At 36.4% G+C, this 25,390-nt stretch overlaps 3 protein-coding genes across 3 annotated transcripts; 2 read left to right on the top strand and 1 right to left on the bottom strand.

Annotated features, from left to right (window-relative positions):
• The first annotated feature begins 1,198 nt into the window (after positions 1-1,198).
• Positions 1,199-9,239, top strand: LOC114530358 (anaphase-promoting complex subunit 5-like). Its single transcript, XM_028551974.1, has 20 exons — positions 1,199-1,464; positions 1,550-1,638; positions 1,712-1,824; positions 1,943-2,075; positions 2,227-2,290; positions 2,586-2,687; positions 2,768-2,976; positions 3,279-3,453; positions 3,959-4,026; positions 4,247-4,360; positions 4,604-4,757; positions 4,836-4,910; positions 5,239-5,360; positions 5,465-5,542; positions 5,633-5,686; positions 7,054-7,201; positions 7,317-7,386; positions 7,651-7,743; positions 7,998-8,092; positions 8,785-9,239. Exons 1-20 carry the CDS (start codon positions 1,297-1,299, stop codon positions 8,917-8,919), a joined length of 2,259 nt encoding a protein of 752 aa, XP_028407775.1. The 5' UTR covers positions 1,199-1,296; the 3' UTR covers positions 8,920-9,239.
• Positions 9,240-14,474: 5,235 nt separating this feature from the next.
• Positions 14,475-15,650, bottom strand: LOC114530372 (selenoprotein F-like). The gene is made up of 5 exons (XM_028551992.1): positions 15,389-15,650; positions 15,130-15,190; positions 15,001-15,050; positions 14,857-14,924; positions 14,475-14,717 (listed from the first exon to the last, which is right to left on the bottom strand). The coding sequence occupies exons 1-5, from the start codon at positions 15,617-15,619 to the stop codon at positions 14,660-14,662; spliced, it is 468 nt and encodes a 155-aa protein (XP_028407793.1). The 5' UTR covers positions 15,620-15,650; the 3' UTR covers positions 14,475-14,659.
• Positions 15,651-15,702: 52 nt separating this feature from the next.
• On the top strand, positions 15,703-25,226 carry LOC114530353 (integrator complex subunit 5-like). Its single transcript, XM_028551967.1, has 22 exons — positions 15,703-15,901; positions 16,315-16,519; positions 16,587-16,705; positions 17,106-17,260; positions 17,343-17,435; positions 17,788-17,968; positions 18,487-18,628; positions 18,762-18,837; positions 19,124-19,218; positions 19,882-19,940; positions 20,077-20,264; positions 20,677-20,785; positions 20,916-21,038; positions 21,259-21,329; positions 22,011-22,231; positions 22,947-23,111; positions 23,200-23,351; positions 23,502-23,716; positions 23,785-23,855; positions 24,142-24,392; positions 24,920-24,968; positions 25,059-25,226. The coding sequence occupies exons 1-22, from the start codon at positions 15,869-15,871 to the stop codon at positions 25,154-25,156; spliced, it is 2,871 nt and encodes a 956-aa protein (XP_028407768.1). The 5' UTR covers positions 15,703-15,868; the 3' UTR covers positions 25,157-25,226.
• Positions 25,227-25,390: the final 164 nt, after the last annotated feature.

Raw genomic sequence — 25,390 nt, 5'->3', positions numbered from 1 at the left:
GTGTATGCCATAATAATGTTTAATAATAATGACAATGTTTTGAGGAAAACGTAATACATACTATGGTATGCTATTAAAGAAAAATGGTTGTCCAAAACATGTCATTGCAAAATTGTGATTCAACATAGCAATGGCAAATGTCAGGGAGCACTTGCGATATGACAACATCTCATGTTGAGGTTCCCTTGACTACTCATAAGTTCTACTCTAAGGTGAATATCGACATTCCAATTAAGTAGCATTGTACTTTCCTGGCAGACTCATAAAAAAACTCATTCAGATATCATGATTCAACATGGCAACTGCGAACTGTCAACATGAGCAGAAATATAAATACAGGAATATGTATAACTGAATAAGTCATAACATTGTCCATCTCTAGTCTTTGGCAAAGCAACATTTTGTAGACGAACAACAAAGCCAAATTTGAACCATTCCACAATGTCCGTAGAGCTGCTCTCCTGCGTTCATTTTCCAGTACTAATCGAATACATACAATTGCAACAAAATAGCTTGTACAACCATCAAACGCAAATAAAGGAATAAAAACACTCCACCATGACCAGGTTATGTCCCCTTCGAGTTTCATAGCAAGAAATATTGAGAATACAAGAAAACAAGCAACAAACAGCCATATTTCAAATATTGACACTCCTAACCAACGGGTGAGTTCTCGTTTTGAAAATAGCATTGTGTACTGTTTCAATGTTCAAAAACTTCACAAAATGTTCCTTTAAAAGCCCACGATTTTTAGTAGTAAAGAAATAGAATAATTACCCCAACTAACAAAATTAACAAAGGTATAATACCAAGTAAAAATGTGAAATATTATTGTGAGAAATGAAATTGAAATATTTGAAAAGCCAATAACAATGTTTCCACTTACACAGGAGAAAAATTTACTACTCTTAAAGGATTTTACTGTAAATCACTGACAATATCGAGCGTGACTAAATTTTTACTAATAAACCTAAAATTTCTATCACGAGTTAGTTTACTTTGTATCAGATGAATTTTTAATTATTGTGAAATGTGAATGGCCTTATTAAAGAGAAAACACAGTGAAAGCTATCGGAAAGAAAACGAAATATAGATGTTTTTAGTAAGGAAACATCATCGTTTATTCGTCGATTTTTCGCGTAGACGAACGTAAAATGTTCGAATTCGGAATCTAGAAGTTGCTGATTATATGATTTCAAGACTAATATGGCCGACCGGCGAGGAGTGGGCAAATTTAATATATATTTTTACTCCAACTTTTTAACATCACAATATAGAAAGTAAAGGTCATATATTATGGATATGTTCGCAAAGAAAACGGCATCAACGAAAGAATGCATTACCCCTCATAAAATAAGTCTTCTAGTTTTAATATCTGAACTCTGTGACAGGGCTAGAGAAGAAATTACTCCATTTAGAAAACATCGTCATGCGCTAATGTTGTTGGTATTGAATTTGATTCAGGCGAGTTTTTGTGTTTAACGGCTATAACATATACATCATAATGTATTGAATGGAACTTGACAATAATACGTTAATTTCAATTTAGGGAACAGATATAGAGTTTAATAAGCTCCGAAGAAAATTAGATGAAATAGATAATGAACAAGCACAGCTATCAGGATTGCTTCTTGATAGGTATGAATTGTTGATGTTTGATGTATATTGATTGCACTGACTTTATTTTACTGTGTTTTATCTGGTTTTATAGATTAAATGGTATCAGTGATGGAGAATCCAGTTTGTGTGATTTCTTCTTTCAAAATCTGGAAGATCTTCTGAATGTTGAGGAAGAGATTGTGTTGACAAGGACAAGTTTTTTTGGTAACCACTAGTGCACAGGCTCAGTTTTTTGTATTGAACCTAATGCAGGGCCTCTATTGGATTATTAAAACTGCATCAACTGGTCAAGTTTGTTAACCTGAGTTGTTTTCTACTCCAGGTCTTTTTGTGAGAAAAATGGTGCTTCTCTTCAATAAAATGACCTTTGGTCAGGTGCTACACTTGACAACATTATTAAAAGCCTACCTGCACGTACCTGTTAACACTGAATACCCGGATATGCAGTTGGATGGGTATGTTTCAGGATTTAACTTATTGCATCAAGTAAAAGTTGACCTGAGGTTTCAAAACAGAGAAAATAAAGATATGTAGAACCTTCCAGCAGCAAGTAGTGAAATCAAGAATAGAATAAAACTCAAAAGTCATGCAATATCAAATTTTTAGAGAATCCTTGCAGAATAAAATACCCATATCAAGCCGACAAGGAGAGAGTTACTTGTCCAAGCAAGTATGTTTTTTACCAGTACAAACAGACATGTACAAACAATGTACATACATATACAAACAATACATGTACAATACAAAGAACACATGTACAAACAATAATACATACATATATTTTAGACTAATAAGCAGACCTTAAACAGACATGTACATATACATATATATTTCAGACTGTTAATCTAATTACAATGTTATCTCACATTGTACACTTCTGAATCTACATTGTACATTATCTCTCACATGCAAAAATTTGTTGCCCCTGGATTACAAAGTCAACAATGTTTTACAATATCATATAGGCTGCTTTGCTCCGATCATATGAACAAGCTGCTGAAAGTCCCACCAAGCTACAAGAACAAATTGTTACAATACTACGTGGTGCCCCAGATCTTGCTGAAGCAGTGAGTTGAACTGTTTCTGCCAGTACTTTCATTTCAGCTGTAAACATCATTCGCTGAATTTTCCGTACATTTCTCGGTAGCATTTTGTTCAGTATCTCAACTGCATCCGTGTGGGTGAATTCAACCAGGCTCTGGATTGCCTATATCATTATTTTGATCGTAAACAATGGGAGGAGAGCGGCAAATCTTCAGCGAGTGGGGACGGAGAGGACGTAAAGAAAGATCGTTGTAAAAGATTTTGTTACGCAGCTTTGAACCTGGCTATCTTACACACGCATTTTGGTCACAGGTAAAACCTTGCTTCAATGTGAAAAGTTTTTATTTTGTCAACAAGATGTGCAATTGGTTCTAAGCGTGGTGGCTACTCTGCTATAAACAATAGTTCGGGATAGGAGATGGAGAAACCACAACGCCAGTTGACCTGGGCCTGACCGCCCAACCCAACTGCCCCCCCAACCCAACTGCCCCCCCTGTCTTCCCCCATACCACAAACCCCCCGGGGTTTGACCCAGGGTTGCGTCCAGCCATGCAACAAAATTCAAACATGAGCTGAACTAAATATGAAACTGGACAATATACTCGTATTTATAGAGAACAAGCCTTGACCGTGTTGCAAGAGTCTATAAGGATCGCACAAGAATCAAACGATCACGTCTGCCTAACGCATGGCCTAAGGCTGTTATATAAACTGAAACAAGAAGGAGATAGCCAAGCTAAACATATCTTGGAACGGTTCCGAATTCGTGCATCTGAACTAAAACTACGAGTAAGACATGAATTTCGTATTTGCGCCGCGCCCTTTCATGTCCGGCGAAGTGGATTAGCGCCAATTTTGGATTAGTGTCTGGATTTAACTTTATCCAACAAAGGATACACTAAGCTGTATGGGGTAGCTATAACAACTCAGCGCTGATAGTTGCAGAATGTTTCTGTCTGAGCCTGTGAGCTCTCTCAGAAGTGATGGAATGTCCAACAGTCGGATTTTGCTTTATTTTCTGTGCCAACTCGGTCCAACCCCAAACCAATCTGGATCTATCTCTTAGGGTCTCCACATGTCGAAGGCAAATTACTTACTAACGAGTAAATATTATCTCATTGTTAAAAGCTGCAGTTTATTCACGTGTTCAGATGCAATCATTGATTTCTTCTGTTAGGAACCCACCATGCATGCGAGGATGCCCTCCCGACTTCCGAGCTAACTCGCCTCTAAGAAAACTGTTGCGAAACTCAACTACCTCATTACTTCAACTTTTTTTTTCTTCCGCCATTAGTATTTGGAGTCTCTATCGTTACTTATGAAAACAAATCAAATGATTTTTGAGGGAGAACCACCGGCCAGGTATATAACTATATATTTATATCGCAATATTCTATTTCAACACGAACCGAAATTGCTTTTTGGCAGGGTTACATCTCCGGAGGGACATGTTTACCGTTACATTCATGCGTTACTTTAAAAGTATTTAATATATATATAGTCACAGACAGTAGTTGATATATATAGTCACGCTTCATTGTTACAAAATTTTTTCCCTGAATCAGTCTCTGTTGTTTTTAAGGGTCTTAAGTATTTTCAATGAATTGAATTTCTTAAATTCTGAGAAATTCTTATTGGATCTCGCCGCAACTACTCATGTACAGCAGAGTGCTTGCTTGCAATTCTATGGTCAGAGGTAATCTGAGTAACAATCGTGTTCATAGTTTCACTTTAGGGAGCAAGTAAGGTATAGTCGTGCCTAGAACTTTAAGAGAAAGAGCTTGGAAATGCTATACATTAGCTAGGGGAACTTGTTTAGTTTTACGCGTTAAAAATCTTATAGTAACCTGTAGCTATACATCGCATATCTCCTCTATTCGCCCTCTTTTTTATACAAGCATGCAGTTCTTACTCGTAGATTCATTCATTCTATTCCTAGCAACATGGCCATCTTATACAGTCAATTCCCCCTCCATCAGTGGAAGCCTTCACTGACCGCAGCACATGCTGATAAAGTCAAATGTGCTGGTATTGTTAACTCAGAGTCCAAACTTCACGCGTTATGTTTCCTTGCTTCACATATGCATAAACAGGTCGGTATGCTCATTATAGATACTGTAGTGTAATCTTCAAGTATGAACGATTATTTACCTAGAATATAATATACTTAGGGTAATTTCCATGAATCAATGAAATTGCTGGATTTTGCCAATAGTATCAGTCCGGAAAACTCGAAGGATTGCAAGGTACGATGTGTAACCTCCGAGCGCCTATTCGCTTACTATACTTTTGCCCCTTTTATCCCCGTGGTTACATGAAGTAATGGCCTACTGAAAATCGAAAATTTAAACAAGAAAAAAATGTTCAACCCTTATTTTTGTGTGAAATGTCTGTTTTCATCCCTAAAAAGAATTATGAATTATTTAAACTTAGTCTTTTGTATATCTCACATGGATATACTTATGCGTTTGATGGGGTATGTTTAGTAAATATGACTTAGCTACTATTATCTTTCCTGTGACTGATTTAAATATATTTGTACGGCATGTATCGCTACTTTCCACTCTATAACAGATATGGCAGGCTGAGAAACAGAGAATACTTTTTGACCAAGCTTTGATGATGGAAGATTGGGAAACAGCTTCAGAAACGGCTCAAAATCTTAGAGTTTTTGACGCTTTTGATTCTAATTTACGGTAAATACAGCGCTTTACAATAACTCCTAAAACCGCCTCCCCCCCGTTTTGTCTTCATTAAAATATATTAAATAAAAATTCACATCTTTGTGTCTTTTTGGCAGGAAAGCAAGACTATGTACAAAGTTAAAACAATTCCGTGCTGCCCATGAAATTACAAGAAAGCTGCTTGAATGTTTAGAGTAAGATCAGAATTCAGAATCCACCTATCTTTTCTGTATACACGGTTCCTAGCAGTATATTTTTCGTAATTGTTAAAAATTGCATTTTAGACAAAACCTAGAAACTGTTAAGGATGAAAAATCCCCAGAAGAAATGAAAGCAAAGTATGTAGAAGTCGAATTTCTTAATAATTTTCATCAGTCGTCACATGCTCATTAACCTATCTGAAATTGAAGTGATCACATGCAATCAGTGAACTCTATGTGAACTGGAACTATCACTGTTTATTAAGTTTCCGCATGCAATAGACGTTTCCCCTTTTAGCTTTCAAGCGCGCAATGCGTGACGGTAGTTGATTATCAAGCAACTTTGAGTTGCGATATTGCTCTACTTCGAAGCGATTTTGTTTGTAAGGAAACTTCGCCGATTCTTTTTTCCTCTTTGTTAAACTAAATCGCTCCTGGACATGGCGAAATCACAACTTAAATTGACACTGATAATCAACTACCGTCACGCATTGCGCGCTTGAAAACTAAAACAGAAAAGGTCTATTGATTGAAGTGAGGGGCATCCAGTGAGCTCAGACTGGAACGCTCACTCTCTGACTTCCCTCATTAATGAGTGAAGCCAAGATGGCGGATCATGAAGCCTTTCTTGTAAGTATGATCCAGGCCTCTGGCGCGGAAATTTCAAAGGAAAATTAAAAATCGCGTGGAGACCTGGATCCTACAAGAACTACAAGAAAGGCTTCAGTGCCCTCCATCTTGGCTTCAAACTTCCGACAGAGTGAGCGTTCCAGTCTTATTTGAGTTCACTGAGGGCATCACATTCACTCCATTCACTGCAACTCGAATACTCACGACGTCTTTCTCACGACGTCAAGCGCATCTGAGCTCGTTAGTATTACCACAGTGAATAGAATATACATGGTTTGGCGACTAAATAAAAGTACAATACAACTCATTAACTATGTTATTGTCCACGTTTATGCAAAAAATGGTTCCTTTCTCGTCACGTGTCTATTGTATTTTAGCCAAACGTACCAATGGCATTCGTCTTGCTTAGCTCATCAACCTGGACTTGAAAAATATATTAATTATAAGATTGCTATTGGTTTTTCTGTGCAAAATACAATAGACATGTGATGAGAAAGGAACAATTTTTTGCATAAATGTACCTCAATATAGTTTATGAGTTGTATTGTAGTTTTATGTGGTCTCCAAACCATGTATATTCTATTAACTGTGGTATTACGGAGCCAATCATGTTTTATGCGATATCATACTTTTCGTGCTCTTCAAGTCTCTTTGTTTCACTAACAGCTCATTATCATAAGGATTCCCAATCTCAGGTAAAGGAATACTGGAATACAGAAGAAACAAACATGGTTGAACGAAAGGCTATAAAATGTATAGCTGGGGGCTCTCCCCGTATTCAACTATAGTTTCGGATCATAATAAAAAATGTCGTGCATAAATTCCGCTGCCTCAGCTCTCCATGCATGATTTTGTGTCTTTTTCATGTTGATTAGTGTATTCCTAGCAGTGGCAGAGTTGTACATAGCGGCCAAAGACTATCCTTCCTCAATTACACACCTTCTCAAGTGTAAAACAATCTGTGATTCACACCACATGGAAAATTTATCAATTACTGTTTCTCATCACATCGCTGAGGTTCAGGTATATACTATATGATACTATTCCTTCACTGTCGCTAGGGTCAACTTGCGAATAATCCGAAACACTAGTTGTATTGCCAAATTTCATTACCTGTTCTATTTTGCATGATTCTCAGCTTCAAACAGGTTTTCCAGAGAAAGCGTTATCTTTGCTTTGTCAAATAATGATCAACGCACTTAGCAATGGTAAGCATTAACAATATACAGGTTGTTTCTAAGAATTTGATATCAAGTGTAAATATTCTATTAACTATAAACAGTCTTGATATTGAACAACGTAAGATTTATTTCTTGATTTAAAAGTTAAATGAAAAAAGGCAAAAAGTGACTTTCGTGCATCGCATTGGTTTATTTTGCCCAGTAAACTCAAGCACAGACTTCAGTATGTCGTGTGTGAGTCAGTGTGACTTCATCGTAAATATCTACAGCTGTTTAAATATTTCTTGTTAGGCTCTCTGCATACGATATGTTGTACAAAGTTCCTCTTGACGCGCTGCCAACTTGCACAAAGTGAAGGTTGTTGTAAGGACGATAGAAAAGCAGGTTAGATTATATTTCATTAAGTTTTTTAACTTTTTATACCAAGGAAAATTTCATGATTGCATTGCAGAGTAATTTAGTAAAATTATTCTTCCTGTGTTCTTTGCAATTACTACTATAAGTACTATAGTACTATATAGTACTATATATACTAGTATAGTGCAAAGTACTATAAGTTAAATTTACTCTGTTTACTTCTTTACTGCTCAATTGCAAAGCATCATGTACCCAAACCTTTCAAAATCCTTTCATTCTAGTGTTGCTATCAATATTACCCACACTCGATTCCATATTAAAAGGCTTCAAGCAGTTGTATGCTGCGGCAGAGATACGAGAAGTTCTCCTTTTTCAGGTATTTTTGTCGGATCGATATTTAAACGTTTGAACTGACCAAGCAAGCTACGTCATTATCGCCGTAAATTCAACATGGCGAAATTCTCTTTTTCGTTTAAGGCTACGTTCACACAAGGTCTCGATCGAATTTGAGACCAATAATTTGAGGCCTCTAAATTGCCTTGTTCAGGTGTTCACACGGTGAAAACGAGTAAAACATGTTCTGCGCGTGTTCACACGAGGAACGGTCTTGAATTCGTTTGTTTCGTGTAGCCTTTTAAATCCTCTGCGGTCAAGATATGCTTCAGCACACACAATGGTAACAGCGACAATGATTGAATGCGATCATTGAATGCAATTGAGCGTGATGTGAAGAAGTGGCTAAGTTTGATCATGTCATGTGAAAACTCGCCTTTGTGTTGTTTTGCATTCCCGCTCTTTGGGACGTTGACGTCATGACGTTCAACGTTATGACGTAATGTTGTGAATAAAAAAATTATACTCCACGTTATGATGATGATGTCATTCCATTCCGTTCATGGCTATTAGCCAATGAGAGGCTGGGAATCGTTTGAAATAAACAATATAATGACTATTTTTTCAAATCGGTAACAATGTCATGAACGAAAATAACTACAGCGACTCTCCAGGTTTTAGGTGCATGACATGACATGACAAATTTTTATACCTGGATAATAAATTTATTTTTAGGCTTTTACCTACAATGAGTTGGGTTATACAGAGAAAAAGAACCGATGCTCAATGGAGTTTCGCGCAATTCATACGTCAGACAATAAACCAATCATAAGAAGAGTTTCAACATTGTTACAAACTGAAGTTTTATAATGAAGATACAACGACCCATCTCAATTTTTTTTATTTGTCTTGTGTATATAAGATTATATAAGACTGTGAATAATATCCCAGCCTCGATCCCAGCCCTGAAGGTCTGTTCAACATTTGCAATTTTTCGAATAGTTTTGAATGTTCTGACGTATAAGTGCCCTTAATTTGATTTGATCATGCGTTACTCCACCCCTGGTTACTCCTTCACATATATCCAAGGAAAAAAATCGCAGCAAAACCTGGTATTCATTGTCTGAGGCCATATTTACACGTTGTTTATTTGGAGAATGACAGATTACTATAATGAAAACTATAGAAAACTATAGACTAAACGTTGCTGTTTAAACTATACTTTTATTGTCTCTTATCAAAGCATTGCTAATTGCTTATAATGCATTTGACGTTCGTGTGACCCCAGAGGTCGAACGTCGTTTTCTTATTGGCAGTTTGCCCCACTTATTTTCTCATAAAACATTAATATTCTGACAATTTGAAAATCAAAATAATGATTATAGAAACACGACTTGGTCGACGAGAGGTTGAAACGTCTATATTCGATTATTTTTCAGCCAAACGATTAAAACTAGTCCAACATTTAAAAACACAGTCCTCCAATAACTATGAAGTTTCTGACATCCTGAGTAAGGAACTGGTGATACAACAAAATGTAATTTTTGTGTGTCAAACAAACAATTAACGCTATCGCAATAATAGTCATATTCAATAGTTATCAATTTGTTTCCAGTAAAACATTTCGAAGTGCATGAAGTCCTATTTTTATAGGAGCTGTCGGGATGTTTTGTTAACTTCAAACTTCTGTAGGATACACAAATTTCTCGACCATAAAATTTCACTAGTAAAGCGTATCCATTCATCTTATAATTTAGATCTGTTTCGCGACCTTTTCTTAAGGTTGCTTCGGTAATTTTTTTTCCACATTTTACCTCCGCTTTTGAGCTGTTCCAAGCCAACTGATAACAAAAATATACCTTCACATGAACTGTAGTTTGCGGTCCACTCCTAGCTTGAAACGGCACAGGGCACTTCTTGGTTACGGTAAACGTTACTAAGAAGGTCAGCGTTAACTGGATGGCGAGAGTTCCCCGATACAGCACCATACTGTATGTGGCAGGATTTGGCAATCAGCACGTCTCACTTAAAATCCCTATAAAAAAATTGAATAGGATTTAGTCAGTATGAGTTGTTGAGAGTTCATTTAGGCCTGGTTTTTATTATTGACAGTCAGCAAACTATGTTCCCATGCATCGTCAATCTTTCGATATCTACACACAATAGCCGACTGTTGTTTGGACTGTTTGACCCCGAGAACAACGGCAATTTCAGAGTCGATCTTTTCTGCTCGAAGTTTTGCCTAAACTCTAAAGTTTGCAATTCATATCTTTGCAATGAATGAGTCAATAATAACTTTGCAATTTGCGTCATAACAACGTGATGTATAAAAGTAACTGATGAAAAATATCTTAACCGCAATATTTTCGGCGGTCTCGAACGATCTCAAAAGAAAAAATTCTAAGCGATTTCTCTCAGCACTGCATATTGATTGCCCAAGCCCAGAATTCATACAGTTGTGAAAATGAGAGACTAATGATGATAGATTCTTGTAATAATATTTGTCCGGTACCTGGTGACAGCGACTCGGTAATCAACCAGACACATAAATTTCATAGAAAATGTACACAACAATAACTCAATGTTTATTATTCTTATCAATAACTATTATTGGTTTCGAATGAAGTTCTTTTATGATAACAATAAATGAAAGACATTTTGGATTTTTGGGATGTTTATATCTCATGCCCGCAAGACAAAGACACCCTAGACTCGACATGATGAATTTTGTGGGGCATGAATGCTAGTCGCTACTCGCTAGACCATGAAGGGCTAACAAATGGTTTAGAAAATACAATTAGTGAACAGCTGTGGAACTTAATCACGTATATAACGATTGAGATCTGTTATTACCTTCGCTTTGTCTTGATATATTCTATGACAGCATTTTTATCTCTTGTATTTTGTCTATTGGACGCTGAAAATATAAATAATATTGCTGCAGGGCCAGATGATACCCGTGACTGAGTTCCTTCTCTCGATCTTAAAATGTGACAAGTATTTACACTTGCTAACTTTTTCGTTCGCCTTGTATATTTTAGACAATTAGCACACTACAATCCAGAGCTCAACGTGCCAGTCAGAGTACAGTTAAACGTAATAAAATTTATACTTCTATTGTCTCTTATGTTAATTCCACCGAAAGATATTTGACGTTCGTTATGACCCGGAGGTCGAAACGTGACGTGCTTTTGCTCGGCAAGAGGTCGAACTGTCAGTGCAGAAGTCAGGACGATTGCCTACGAACGTCATCTTATCGAAAAGTTTGCCGATCCTGACGATAAGGAGACTGACAAAATTTTAGCCTGAATGAAATATGATTTTAGTAACACGACATCTGATACTGCACGCATTTATATGGAGGCTTGTTTACAGTCAAATCAGGGTTTCTGTATTTCTTTTTCCTGCAATGCTGCAACATTGCCGCGAATATTGCGATGTTTATTTGCTAATTGCCAGGGCAATCCTACTGTTGTCAATCTCAAATTGATTACGGTATACGAGTTGTTCACGGCATACGAGATAACATACAATGGAAATATTGAGATCAACAAATTTGCATTTGCGAATGAATATTGTAATATTCATGGCAATGTTGCACAACTGCAACCTCGCCTACGAGGTTGGCACAACTGTGGGGAACAAAACACGTGATTTGGGGTCTGGGCTGCGAACTGATGGAGCATATCAACTCCCTGGCTACGAGATGATTCTGTAGGTGTATCACAATTGCTTTCATAATGGTTGACTTTTCATTCTTGTTGCCTGAATTTCATTGTCGCCTAATAATATTGTAGATATAGTAACCGACTAACCCTAACTAAATTAACGAGGAAAAGTACACGCAGAACAAAATCTTTTAAATCCAAAAAAGTGGTGACTAATTGTATTGTAACGTCATATTTAAACGTCATATTGAAACGAAGGATATTCTAATGACTAGTTGATGTAAAAAGGGTTATTTAACCACTATAAGCAACAATTTGCGCGAAGCGGCTAGCTTTCACACTGGGAAGGAAGAAAAAAGCTTGTCTTTGTTTGCATCCAAGAAGAGAAAAAGTTAAAATCCTTGTGCGTGACTTGTGGGAGGGCTTTTGCTCAAAACGTTGGAGTCCTTCGAATTATGTTTTCGAATGAACTCAATGAAGAGCTTCTAATCTAATAGCTGAAATCTTGTTAGTGCTTCATTAGAAGATGTGATTTATCCACGACTGATGAATGATATGGCCAAGTTAGATGAATTCCAAGGTCAGGTTAAAAATACTTGTTGGAAACGGTCGAAACGGTTAAAATTTTATTCATTCGGATGCGTTATTTAACTGTCAGTAACGCATATTTGGCTGTTGAAATTGGTCAACTATTTTTTTTGCTCTAATATTAGGAGCAGGCCCGAACAACTAACTTTTTTGGTCGAGATTGCACCCGGTGAAGTGTGTAATAAATGATAAATCCAAACTCCGTAGAGTTTATAATCTTGAAGACTAAAACCATATAAAACAAATAAATATTGTTTAATATCTTAATTTAATTAAGGTGGTCCCTCCTAAAAGACGCAATCGATTCAATTTACCGGCCCGCCCCGGAGAAAATGGATACTGTGCCCATTTCAGGCTCGCAGTGCCAACAAATTGACTGCAGTATAAACGGGGCTGATAAGAACAAAATTGAAGACCCATGTTGGAAACCCATCATCCCTTACGCTCCCAGAGTTGAAGGTTCAAAGGCCAACTAATTCAATCATCTGTATGTTCAATTATGGTGACGTCATATATAGGACGAAATTGTCGGCTGTGAATGGGAGGTGTTCCGGGTCGGGAAGTGCACAGTGTTAGTTCAGTTACAGGAACAATTTGGGAAAAAACACCTGTCTAGGTCATGCTTGAAGGACCTCAACTTGCCCTCGTAAGAGAGTTCAATTTCCCCGTAGTAAAAGTCGACGTTTGTATTACCACTAAAACATTAAAAAGTATCATCTTTCGTGCTCATTTAGTATAAAAATTAATGTATGAGCGACTAGCGTACGAGTATGAAAACAACACTGATTTGTATGATTTTTTGTTGACGTCGCTGTCACTGCATAGCCATTGACATCATTATTGAGATCCACCACTTCGCCTCGTTTTAATGTCTCTCTACTTGACGGTTTTTGATAAACAAGCAGGTTTTTTGCTTCACGTTGCTTGAAAACATCGAAAAAGTGAGATGCACAGATCCTTCAGCTCCATGGTGTTTGGTATAGGGTTCAGATGAACGGTTCAAGCAAGAACAGGGGGACAAAACAGGAACTCATAAACCGGCGCGATGAGAACAATGCGTGAACGTCACAAAGCGGATACGAGGAAGCTGGGTTTAAGCCTGATTCTCATATGTCACCGACGGTCGGCGATGTATTGTTTGTGGTCGTTGACGAAGAAATTTATACAAAATAAGAAAGCACTTTATTCTCCAGTGATCACCGACAATAGCCATCGCCGACTGTCGGTGACATATGAGAATCAGGCTTTTTAAAGGGCCAATCATAGCAAATACTGAAATATTAAATAATATCTTTATACATGACTTTAAGTTTTCATATATATCCTCCTACATACATTTCATGATATATTAATTGAAACAAATCGCACAAGATGCAATTCAACAGACATGTGAGCAAGACAAAATATTGCATGGTCATTTGTTTATCAAGATAATGGTTATTACGTCATTGATTACATCCTAGCTGTTTGTCAAGATAATGTGGTTATTACGTCATTGATTACATCCTAGCCTACGTCGTATACCCATCTACGACGTACGCTATTACATCCTGATAACGTCAAAAAAAGGAAAGGAGTTGAAAAGGCATAATACACAGAGCATGGTATTGTCTATACACCGGAGGCCTAATATTTACTCTTGTTAAATTGATAACTATATATTTACGCTACTTCTTTATGTATCTAACATCGTATTTAAATTACCCCTAAAATCGTTCTCTGGAAACACACATATATAAAGCGTTCACAAAAAAACTATCTAATAATTTTGAAAATATAAAAAGCATAGCGTTATCAAGATGTGAAATGGAAAATACCATCTCACATCAGTCCAATCTTACCAATCGGGCTTGTGGATATAAAAGTATTTCATTGCCTTTTTATCTTATTTTACTTTGCGCTGCTGGTAAAAGAACTAAATAAGGTAAACCAATAAAACCATGATAAAAAGTGGGCCTGAAATTAACATACATTGGACCATGTTAACTCTGAGTCTTGCACTTCTTTTTTCTATTTAAACTTCAATGTTGATTGTGGTTTAGGAAAAGACGGTATATCATATGATATTATGATTATTATTGTCTTGTCCAATTCTGTCATTGCAAAATAATCTAAATATATCAAAATCAAAAAAATTCACACCACACAAAGGCACACATAGTATGTCCCAAAAAACCTTCATATGTTTTATTCTGAATAACATTACAAGAACCATACTTAAAAAGCATCTAACACTGTTTGCCATAAAGAACGGTTTTAAACAGCGTTTTCATAAAGAAAGTTTAGATCTTGAACATCTTCAAATTAACACATGAAGTGGGAGATTTGTAATTTCCTAGCTTGTAACATAAGTTCTACTGTAATTTTTCTTTCAGAAACTCTTCCACACTGTCTGTATTCCACTTGTCTATACTGAAAACAAAATAAAAAAATATTAATAAACATGTTTGTTCACTAGCTAACCCAGTGATTTAGTATTCAAACTAATGATCAGAATATGAGCACATCGATCTGGTTGCATTTTTTCGCTAATTGCAAAAGTTGTAAATACCTTAATTCCTCTTTCATCTCTCCATTGCTATTATACAATTTCAAAACAGGATCCTTGCCTCGAAGATACTATTTGGAAAGAACGGAAGCATATTACAAGGGTAAATAATTATAGAGATGAATACATGTGCTGGCAAGTATATACCTTCACACTTAGGTTTGGAAACTGATTTCGCTTTTCGCCTCTCACAAATGCTGAAAGAATAAAAATGATGAGAAAAATATTGAACTAATAATTAGCAACGATTTAACTAAAAGCTTTTTCCAATAAAACCTTGAATTTGTGGGAAGCGACCAATTTTTCAGTTACACACTTCAAGAACAGCTGATGCATACTAAATAAGATAGAAAAGCATTTTATTACCATTTTCTTTGGGGACAGTGGGACACCATATTCTCATAACCAAAATTTTTATCATATTTTAAATTGATTATTCGTGGGGAGAAGGTGGGTGAAATTAAAATTCCTATTTTTGTCTAAATCTGATGAAACTATAAACATAAAGCGTATGAGGAAATTTTTTAGATCAAACCTTTTCGACCATCGTTTCATTTTGGTCTGCCTGACAACATCCCTTACAATTGTCAACAAGTGCATCTAATTTAAACTGTGGTAATTCATCGCATGTACTGCATAAAAGATTCGGCGTAAACCCAAGAGAACGGCATTCCTCAGCAGTCAATTCAGCGCTGAGACACTGAAGAAATGATATAAGAATTGTCGGGAAAACCCAGACGCTGGAAGCCTCCTTCGGCCACATCATTCAAAGATGAAGAAGAATGCGCTCAGTGCGTACTTACATGACGTTTCAGGAATTCTTGGTGCCAGTCTTTTGAACGAAGAAAAGGAAAAAAAAGTTTTTTACTATCTTTTTTATTTATTTTCAGACTTTCAGTTATCACACGAGATTTTTATTATTTTTCACAGATGTGAAATGATTATTGACATGCATATTTTAAGTTAGTAACTGAATCATCTGAATATTCCTGGGATTCTTTCCGATGTAGTAAATATGGTGCACGTGTCGAGACAAATGGAATCAGAGGTGAGTTCGGGTGAAAAAATGGAATGAGTGAATGAATTGACATGATGTATAACCCCGCTTGGAAGTTGTAATTACCTGCTAAATTTATTGGTAGAATGGAATGGAAGGTAATGAACTGGAGTAGGCACAATGCAACAAAAACTACAAGCTATAATTAACACAGTTATACATAGGACACCACATATCCATACCACATAAGCAGGAAGTGTTAAGTCCCATGCGCCAACCACTCACACTGCAAGCAATGCGAGCACTTTTTGGGTTTTACAGATGTTAAATGGTGTTGGTTTTGGAGCACCAAAGAATTGCTTGTGTTTCAAGATGTTTCTTTTTAGATTATACTATATTTTTCATTTTTGTTTAATTTGAAAGGTCATCTTTACAAGTTCACATCATATACCTGACTTTTGTAGAATCTTTTGCAAGAAGTTCAGTCATTTGTTGTTCCGAGCAAAGGTCCTGGAGGAAATGTGAACATCTTAGAAAGAACAAAAAGTGCTATTGTTTTGATGAGATGTTTGCCGTGTGCTCGGGCTGCAGTATTGGAACAGATACGTGACATTTTTCAAGAAGCTGTGCATAAGCATATTATTGAAAGTGACAGACAAGATTTGTTGGGTAAGATTGGTGAAATAGGATTTCTGGAATCAAACCTAGGTATAACTCATATTTTTACATTCTGTAGGTTCTGGGGAGAAGGCAGAGGTTGATCCTGAAATATATGATGTTATCCAAAGTATTCATAATACATTGTTAGAGTTTATCAATAACAATCCAGATGCTTGGGCACCAATTGTCACTAAGGTAAAGTGTGTACAAACTGCAAATAAACTGCAAGAAAATACAAATGACTCATGCATACTGCATGATAATCAAACTGGAGCCAAGGTACAAGAAAGCATCCAAAAAAATGCAGTCTGTATAACCTGTCTGTGAACTACAAGCAGATTGCAAGTAAACTGTGGTAAGCAAAGTGAAAACAGCCTGAAAGTATAAAACTGCAGGCATTATGCAAACAAACAGAAAACAATCTGGAATAAAAAACAAATTGAGTAGTGCATGCTGATTGCATTCTTTTGGAGTGATTTACTTCCAGTAACAGAAGACTGTCACCCAGTTCCTTCTGTTAGTCTATACAATGCATTTTTTAACTTGATTGCTTTCAATTTATATATGTAAGCTTTCCTAAATTTGTTGATTTTAGTGGTCAGTTTATCTTCTTGGTCAGTTGAGTGCAAAATATGCAACGCAACGTGGTACCAAAACAAACACTTCACTGAATGAAAAATTACAAATCTGGTTGACCTGCCCTGCTGCTCAAATGTTGATGGAAATTTCTGCTCATTGCTTCACAAAATTGTATGTGGGAACTTGTGACATAACATGGCATTCTTAGGATTTTCTACCTCCTCTTAACTGGGTTAATTCTGTATTATTTTAGAATAAACACCAACCCTGATATATGTATCAAGTGTCTATTGGATTCTGCGGTTCAACACTCTCCTCACTTTGACTGGGTTGTTGCTTACATTGGGTAAGTATTTATGCTTCTGGTGTAAACTATAAACAATGGAAATTGAAAGAACACAAACAACTCCAAGGGGGCTGTTTCTCAAATAAGGGATATGGCTTTATGCTGCTATTGTTAGCATATACTGTTGGCAGTGTTCCATGAATTTCAATACTTTATCTTCTATTATTATGAGCAAGCAACGAAAAATCTTAAGTAGTTCTTTAAAATTGATATCTAAAAGATAGCGCAAATTAGGACAAAGCAAATAAGGATCAAGGACTAATTTTGTCATGGAAATGTTGAAGACTACTATGACATTTAATATATTCAATGTCAAGGAATTGACATATTCCTTTTCTCCTTCTTTTTTCAGTTCATATTTCCACAAATCTATCATTAGTCATCTACTGGCATGCGCAATGGACGAGTTTTATAGTGATAAACCTTGCGACGACGAATTTTCTGATCTCTTTCAAACAGCAATACGAATTTTGGACTATTTTGCACAAAAATATCCAGATGAAGTGAGAAAGGCTGTTTTAGCTATGTTTCAGGTTAGTGTGATGTGCTTTGGTGTGGGAATGCAGGTATGGTCCAGTGTGCCAGACCAGTGTGGTATTGTAGATAGATGTGCGCTGGTTAGCGGTCTGGGGCCGCTTGTATGAAAGCCGGATAGCGCTATCCACCGGATGGTCATTTTTTCAATCGCTTTCAAATCGCCCGTTGTTTGCTATAACTTTGATTAAATCTTTTTATTCGTAAATTGAGGATCCTCTTAAACAATTTTCGGTTCCAAAGCAGAAATTTTATTGTTTCCAAGTACTGTATTTTTAGAACGGTTGAAAACGTCACTATCCGGTGGATAGCGCTATCCAGCCTTCGAACAACCGGCCCTTGTAATGCTGTGATATGGTGTTTCCTGTGTGGTACATGATTTGCTATGATAGAATGGTAGTGATATTTAGTTTTGATTGGTATCGTATATTGGATGGTAATTTATCGCGCTGCATGGTATAATGCATGATAGAGATGTTTAAACCATGGTGTTCTACAGTATGTTTTGCTACTCTAGGAAAGCATTGCCAACACGGAAATGACCAAACCAAAATGGACAAAGACTAAGACCCAACCATGTTTGATTCCATTCTTCATTCAACTTGGTGTAAACGCTGCAAATATATTAAATGTCATAGTAGTCGCCTTCCTTGAACAATGTAAGCATTGAAAAAACCAAGAGAAATATAAGTACATTTTTAACCATACTCCAGTTAACTTAATTTTTCTGCACTCTAGTACACAATTTAAGAAAAAGAAACTGAAGTAGACGATGTCTTAATTTTCTTTTAGTAACTCCAGACGTTATGCAAATATTACATCGCCAGTTGCGAGATTGGGGGTCATCTCCTGGTAACCATCCACCAAGGTAATGAAGAAAGTTTTACTGCATTGTATTGTCTCAATACAAAAGGTATTTGAAAAGGTCAAAAATTAGCCAAACAATTTCGACATTTTGAGGAGACGGCTCTTTCAGAGATTGTAAAAACAACAAATTATTCTTTACTCTTATTCATAAGGAAAAAATTATTTCATGCAAACATACTCGTATGTCTGAATTGAATCTGAATCGGATCGCACCCCACTAGAATTTCACCCACCACAGCTTATTCTCTCTCCTATTTATGGCGCAACGGAATCTTTCTCTCTTTCAGTTTGTTGTCATCCATTGTCGGCCTGGTGATTTCTCTAAAACATGGCTCGTTTAAGACTTTTCAGTTTTTCCTAGCTGTATCAGCCCATACTACAGGTTTGTTGATCTGGGGCCAAGGGCCGGTTATACGAAGGCTGGATAAATCCCCCGTTGTTGGATATAATTTTGATTAAATCTTAGTATTTCTAAATTGACGATTCTCTTTAATAATTGTTGGTTCCAAAGCTGAAATTTTATTGCTTTTTAAGCATTTTTAGAACAGTTGAAATAATCACTATCCAGGAGATAGCGCTATCCACCCTTTGTACAACCACCCCCAGTTGTATAAAAGACTATATATAGGGACAGAATTGGCCAACCAGAGTCGTGTATTTCTAAGTTAACTAGGATTTAACTATGCAAAATGTCGTTGAAGAGTTTTATACAACCGGCTTCTGAAATGTGTCCTCGGACATGTCGCAGCGCTCGGAAGCTTTCGTCCAATCGGATAATGCTTTTCTATGCTTTCTAAAGAACGAAGCTATGCTATTGGTTGAAATAGGAATGTATTGTAAAGTTTAGCCAATGAAAATCATTCTTGCGAGGAGCTGCGACCCTACCCTGTCCTTGTACTACAGGATCATACTTTTTTTGCTTTTATGTGCTAGTTAAAAAATTGTTGTCAGTGAATCAATACCTCATTAAGGTGGACTAGATAATTGCATGATTTCAACATGTGTATGTATAAAATTAACTTCTATGATTATTTTCTCATCCAAGATTCGACCGATGGTGTGGAAATACAGAATGACATACGCTATTATAGTGCTTTAATATTGGTAAGGCAAGAATTTAACAGTTTTTTCACGAAAAAATTTGCAAAATTTGCATTTCACGGGAATTTGCAAAGAATCTTATGTTACAAGTATATATTAAAAGTTCAAAGAATCTTATGCCAGTGAAATATCGTTGTAGGAAAAAGTGTTTATTAGCCTACATCGTCTGGTAACGAAAAACCATCGAGCAGAGTTTGCATCTGCTGACGGAAAGGGGACTGGGTCTAGTGCAAATAAGGATTCAAGCAATGATATTCCTTTTCTGAATGAGTTAAAAGAAAAATGGAGGGAACTTTGCGATGAGATGTTGAAAGCTGATGGACAAAGGTAGAAACGCCGCTTGATTCTTACTTGGTCGCATGAGAAAATTATTTTAGTTACTAATGTAGTTACTAATGTACTACTAAAGTTAGGTTTTCGCTAGGATCACCCGCTTGTTTCTATATTAATCAAAAGAACCATGCTAGAGGCCTATTGGAGTTCTAAAAGAAAAATTTTAAAACTAGAATTTCCGGGAAAACTATTTTGCTGCATATAAATATAAAATTGAATTTAGGCTTCCTGTCTTGAAGAACAATTAGGCCCAATAAATAGAGATGTCCTATGGTCTTTAGACAGATTAAACTGATAGAGCTATTATTGTATTTTGTTTACTTTAGATCATATCTTCAGTTGGAGTATCTTAAAATCAATGCAGGCGTATTGATCTAACATCAGAACATATTTCTTGTTTTCTCAGGTCATCTTGGTATCTCAGGTTGTTATCTCTTGTGGCAATCTACTCAGGAACATCTGCTTGCGTCGAGATATTTAACTATATTGTTACATTCAAACCAACTGGTCAAAATGTAAGTCAACCGTGTTCGAAAATCACAATATGGAAATACTGTGAAGCTAAACACTTTGGACGCCTTTTAATAAGTTTGTACGCACTCTGTCCCCTCACAATATTTTCCTAAGTGAAAATATCTGTTTTAGTTGTCATTGTATGTGGAACTACAGAAGGAAGTTCAAGCATTCTATCCAAGAGCTCCTGATCTGGCTGTGTCAAAATGCTTGAAGAGAATCTCTATCAAATCCTCTCCTAATATTTTAACTGAGGTAGATCTGGAATTTGCTTTTCGATTGCAATTTCAGGGGTGTTTTTAGCGCGTGTACTTTTCATCTCCGAGTTTGGAGCACAATTCGTACAATATATATGAAGTATATGGTTATAATTTTATCTCAGTTTTTTTATCACTTTCATGTCAGGCGATTGCTTCTAGTTACTTTGTTGGCACAGCGCGTCGGATACTGTGAATTAACCAAGCTCTTTTCGCAGGTACAAACAATCCTAGAAAATTTTTATCAACTCATGAAAATGGAAAAGATCGTTGGACAGGATTATGCAGGGTGGGTTGATTTCTGAAGCCTAGGGTTATACGTCGCATTTTCGTTGCGTCGAATGCAATTCAAACAAAAGATAATAAGATGGCAATGAAGGTTGATGAGGTTTATCGGCTCATCTATTTTTTGAAATTTTTTGCGACGTGTAACCTAGGCCTGAGAAAATTAGATTGAAATTTTGAGATGGAAATATAACATGACTTTACACAAAACGATTTTGCTTGTCAGTGGTCAGTGGTAAAGTAGTAAGATGTATGAAAACAGTGTGACGATGGGAGAAACGTTTAATATATAAACAAGCGACAAGAAGTATATAAAGGCCAATTTCCATTCAGTGCAAAATGGCCTATCTTTAAAAGGGGGAACAGGGAATATCGGGAAATGGGGGATACGATTTTTTGCAATCGCTTTCTTTTGAAATGTTTGAAGTCAATCTCGTCTAATGGGATTTAAATAGTTCCGTCTGATTGTCTATATTTCAAAGGAAAGCGATCGCAAAAAGTCGATCGCGCGACATTTTGCACCGCATGGGAATCCGCCTTAAGGGAGGAATTTTCACTGCTTTTTCCTTGTGTTATAGAACCAGGTTTTACTGACTTTACACTCTCGTTATTTTCTTTGCACTTTTTCACAGCTTACCAAAATGTACAGTCTTTTGATTAGTCTCTTTTGATTGTATTTTTTTAGGTTTTCTGTAGGTCGTTCTATGAGGCAGCACACTCCGTTGCTTGTTTCATTTCTTCCTTATCCCAACAAAGTGATATCTTCAGTAACGCTCGACCTCCTTATCGCTCTCGGGTTTCCTTTCATTGCGTTCTCTGTTAGCGAAAAAATTAGGATTGTGAAGACATGCGTGAATTTCTTCTTTAAGTTGCTTCATCAGTACAATACTGCTTGTCAAGAAGGAAGTAAGTTTATATTCATGCATATATATATGTTAGAATATGTATAGGTATATATGATTAACTAGCTTATTTGCACTTCAGCTTTAGCAGTTTTAAACAGTTCTCAATGAATGTTTAATGAGAGCAATGACACTATGTGTTCTTAAATCATATTACTGAGAAATAATATAACAAATAGCCAAGTTGCATAGTATAGACTAACGCCCGCACTCAAAAAGCTCACTCACACTCATTGAGTGTCACACTCATTGAGTGTGACATATAAATTTTGTTCATGCTGGTCAATGAGAAAGGTAAAACACTGAAAATCAAGCCCTATTCGGTTGGAAATACCACCATGGAAACGTAATAACAAGATTAAAATCCCCCATGAGTGTGAGTGAGCATTTAGAATACAGGTGTAAATCTCAACTGTTTGAAAGAGAATCCCAAGTTTAGTACATTTACGAAGTTTGTCATCGGCTCTTGCATGAGCAACCCACAGAAGAAGTTTAGTCCAGGTCCATCCGTTTTTTGTCCGCTGCTAATTTGTTTGTATATATAGGAGAAGGCATGTATTTATACTGGCCAACTCTTTTTGCTTTATGAGTCTGTGCTTCCTAAAGATTTAGCAAGGTCCGTTGGGTCCGATGATATAATACGGAATTAGAACTAGTTTGAACTCCATAAGTCATTATACTCGAATACTGACGCTGTTTTTTTATTGGATTATGTTTAGATTACGATGCGCGATATTATTGTTTGAATATGCTAAAGAAATACCAAGTGCTTCTGTCTATTATTTGCCGAGACGAACCGTGTCAAATTTTGGCCATTCGATATTTCATGGAAGATTCTTTTCATCAGGAGAACAAGATGTTGTTTTGCAAACATAGTAGAAAACGTAAGCAAAACCTAGTAGAGGAAAGAGAGCTGATTGGAATACAGGCGATGCAGTTGACAACTAAACAAATTTCACTTTAATCTTATAGCCAGAGAAAATGAAGAAAAGTCTGACACTTCATTGTTTGATAAAAATATCACACCTGGAATTTCATCTCGACTGCCTCTTAATACAGCCTCAGTATTTTATCTCGGTGTTATTGGCAAAGGAAAAAGATCTGATGAACAGGAAATATTACAGGTGTTTAATTACATATTTTGTGTATAAACGTATATTCGTGTTACCCAAAGATATTTAATGAGTTGTAATGCTTGATGAAACCTTAACATGATTTTATTCTTTCTCTCTTCAATAACAATAATGTATAACTTTATTTATTTCATTTTTTAGATCTTTTCACAGAGTAACTCTCAAATTTTCCTCCAATGCATACATACAATCTGTCATAGTTCCAGGCCGCCGCCAAACCCTGGCCCGATGGAACCACATAATGTGAAGATTTTTGGAACTTTAGCATTTTCACTCCGAGACCTTATGGTGTTAGATGGGTCTTTTGACTGCAATACGTGGCCCGATGAAGACACTATCAAATACTCCATTGAAAGGTAAACTAGACAACCTTTTGTACAACAACTAGACAAATGTATTGATAACCTTGTTTCCTTGTTTACAGAGATGTTAAACTACGTAAATTGTTTGACGAGAGTGAAATATTTTGGCATTTGTTGTTCTTACTTGCAGAAGGTAAATTATCTCAAAAAGTCATGGTTGGATACTTGGTGGGTTCCCCATGTCTTACAGGACAGACAAATGCTCAAACATGATCTTAGTAGTACAAAGCACACTCTTCTTTTTCTCTCCCGATTGTATTCATATATTAATTGGCATGATAATACTATACACTGTTATATGTCTATATTGCAAATAATTACCCTAGCTCTAGGCCTAGTGGGATGATACTGAGATCTTGGCCAACTTTCATATTTGCATATTTATATTTACCCTCATCACTGCAGTTTTTTTCTTTCAGTTCCCCATGTTCTTCTCAACTGTCTGCCAATCATCCATGGCTTATTTTCATCGATTCTCAAATTCTGGGAACAAAGCAGAGAGCCAACAGTTGACTGTCCCAGTCAACTCTACGCTTCAGTTCAAATGATGTCTATATTTAGGAAGGCGATGTGGTTACCTCGACCGTTATGTTTTGTCGGAGATATTTTTCACATTATATCACCCAAGGAAATTCACAAACTTCTTGGGACAATATGGGAATTTTTTAAGGTAGGTTTCATTCAATTATGTCACGGGGAAGCTATGTGTGAAAATATCGGAGAAATGGTCGAAATACTCAATACTTTTCACCCCTGGCACATCACTTCTATTATTGCTCATGATTTGTGAATGTGAGACTGAGACGTCCAGACAAAATTACCAAAATCTATCAACTACAGAAGTCGTTGCATCATTGTGAAGTTTAAAAGCTCATGATGAATGTTGAAGCGTTTAGTCGCGGTTAAATTGTGACGGCTCAATGAATTCGCGGAGTTCTAAGCATTTCAGTTGTATTGATTTTCCCGAGATTACTTCACATATAATTTAAATTGATGTCCTGTAGGTAATTCTGTAAACAAACGCTTCAACTTATCGTTCGCATCAAGAAGCATTCGAAACCTGGGAAGCCAATTTTTACATTAAATCACGAGGGACACAATCGATGCGCTGCATGACCCATATGTACATATTTTAAAATCGGCTGCGAAGATTTCATGGAGATATCAGCTCAGTCATGTATTACTTTTTCTTTTCAGGAAAACCCACCAACGGTCAACACGAGAATTATAACAGAGATTCAAAACGGTAATTTATATTTCTTTTCAACAGAATTTGCGTCGTCATAAATTAATTATCTTCATGATTGGCGTACATTGTGTTTTTTTTTTCATCCAGGTCGCCATAAGAATGTCGTGAAGTCTATTTTTCTCGGGAACATTGCCCAGTTGGGTCATCTTTATGCGAGATTTTTCCCAGTGCATGATAGAACGTAGTTTGATAAAGGAATTTCATAATAAGAACTCCACCTGTAAATAAACCACAGTGCAATATATTTTTACTTCAAGTTCCAGTGTCGAAGTTCCAGTGTCCACGTGAGACCATCAATGTAAACGTAACTCACGCGCGCAAAACTTAAATTTCACAGTTGACTTTGATAGGTAAATGGGGTCTAAAAGCATGGAAGCTCCCATCTTGTACTCTTTTTGTTTCCGTTGAAAAGTGACTTG

Source organism: Dendronephthya gigantea, unplaced genomic scaffold (assembly GCF_004324835.1).
Source record: "Dendronephthya gigantea isolate DGI-Jeju-01 unplaced genomic scaffold, DenGig_1.0 000061F, whole genome shotgun sequence".
Taxonomy (NCBI): Eukaryota; Metazoa; Cnidaria; class Anthozoa; order Malacalcyonacea; family Nephtheidae; genus Dendronephthya; species Dendronephthya gigantea.
This window is presented reverse-complemented; position numbering and strand designations above follow the sequence as displayed.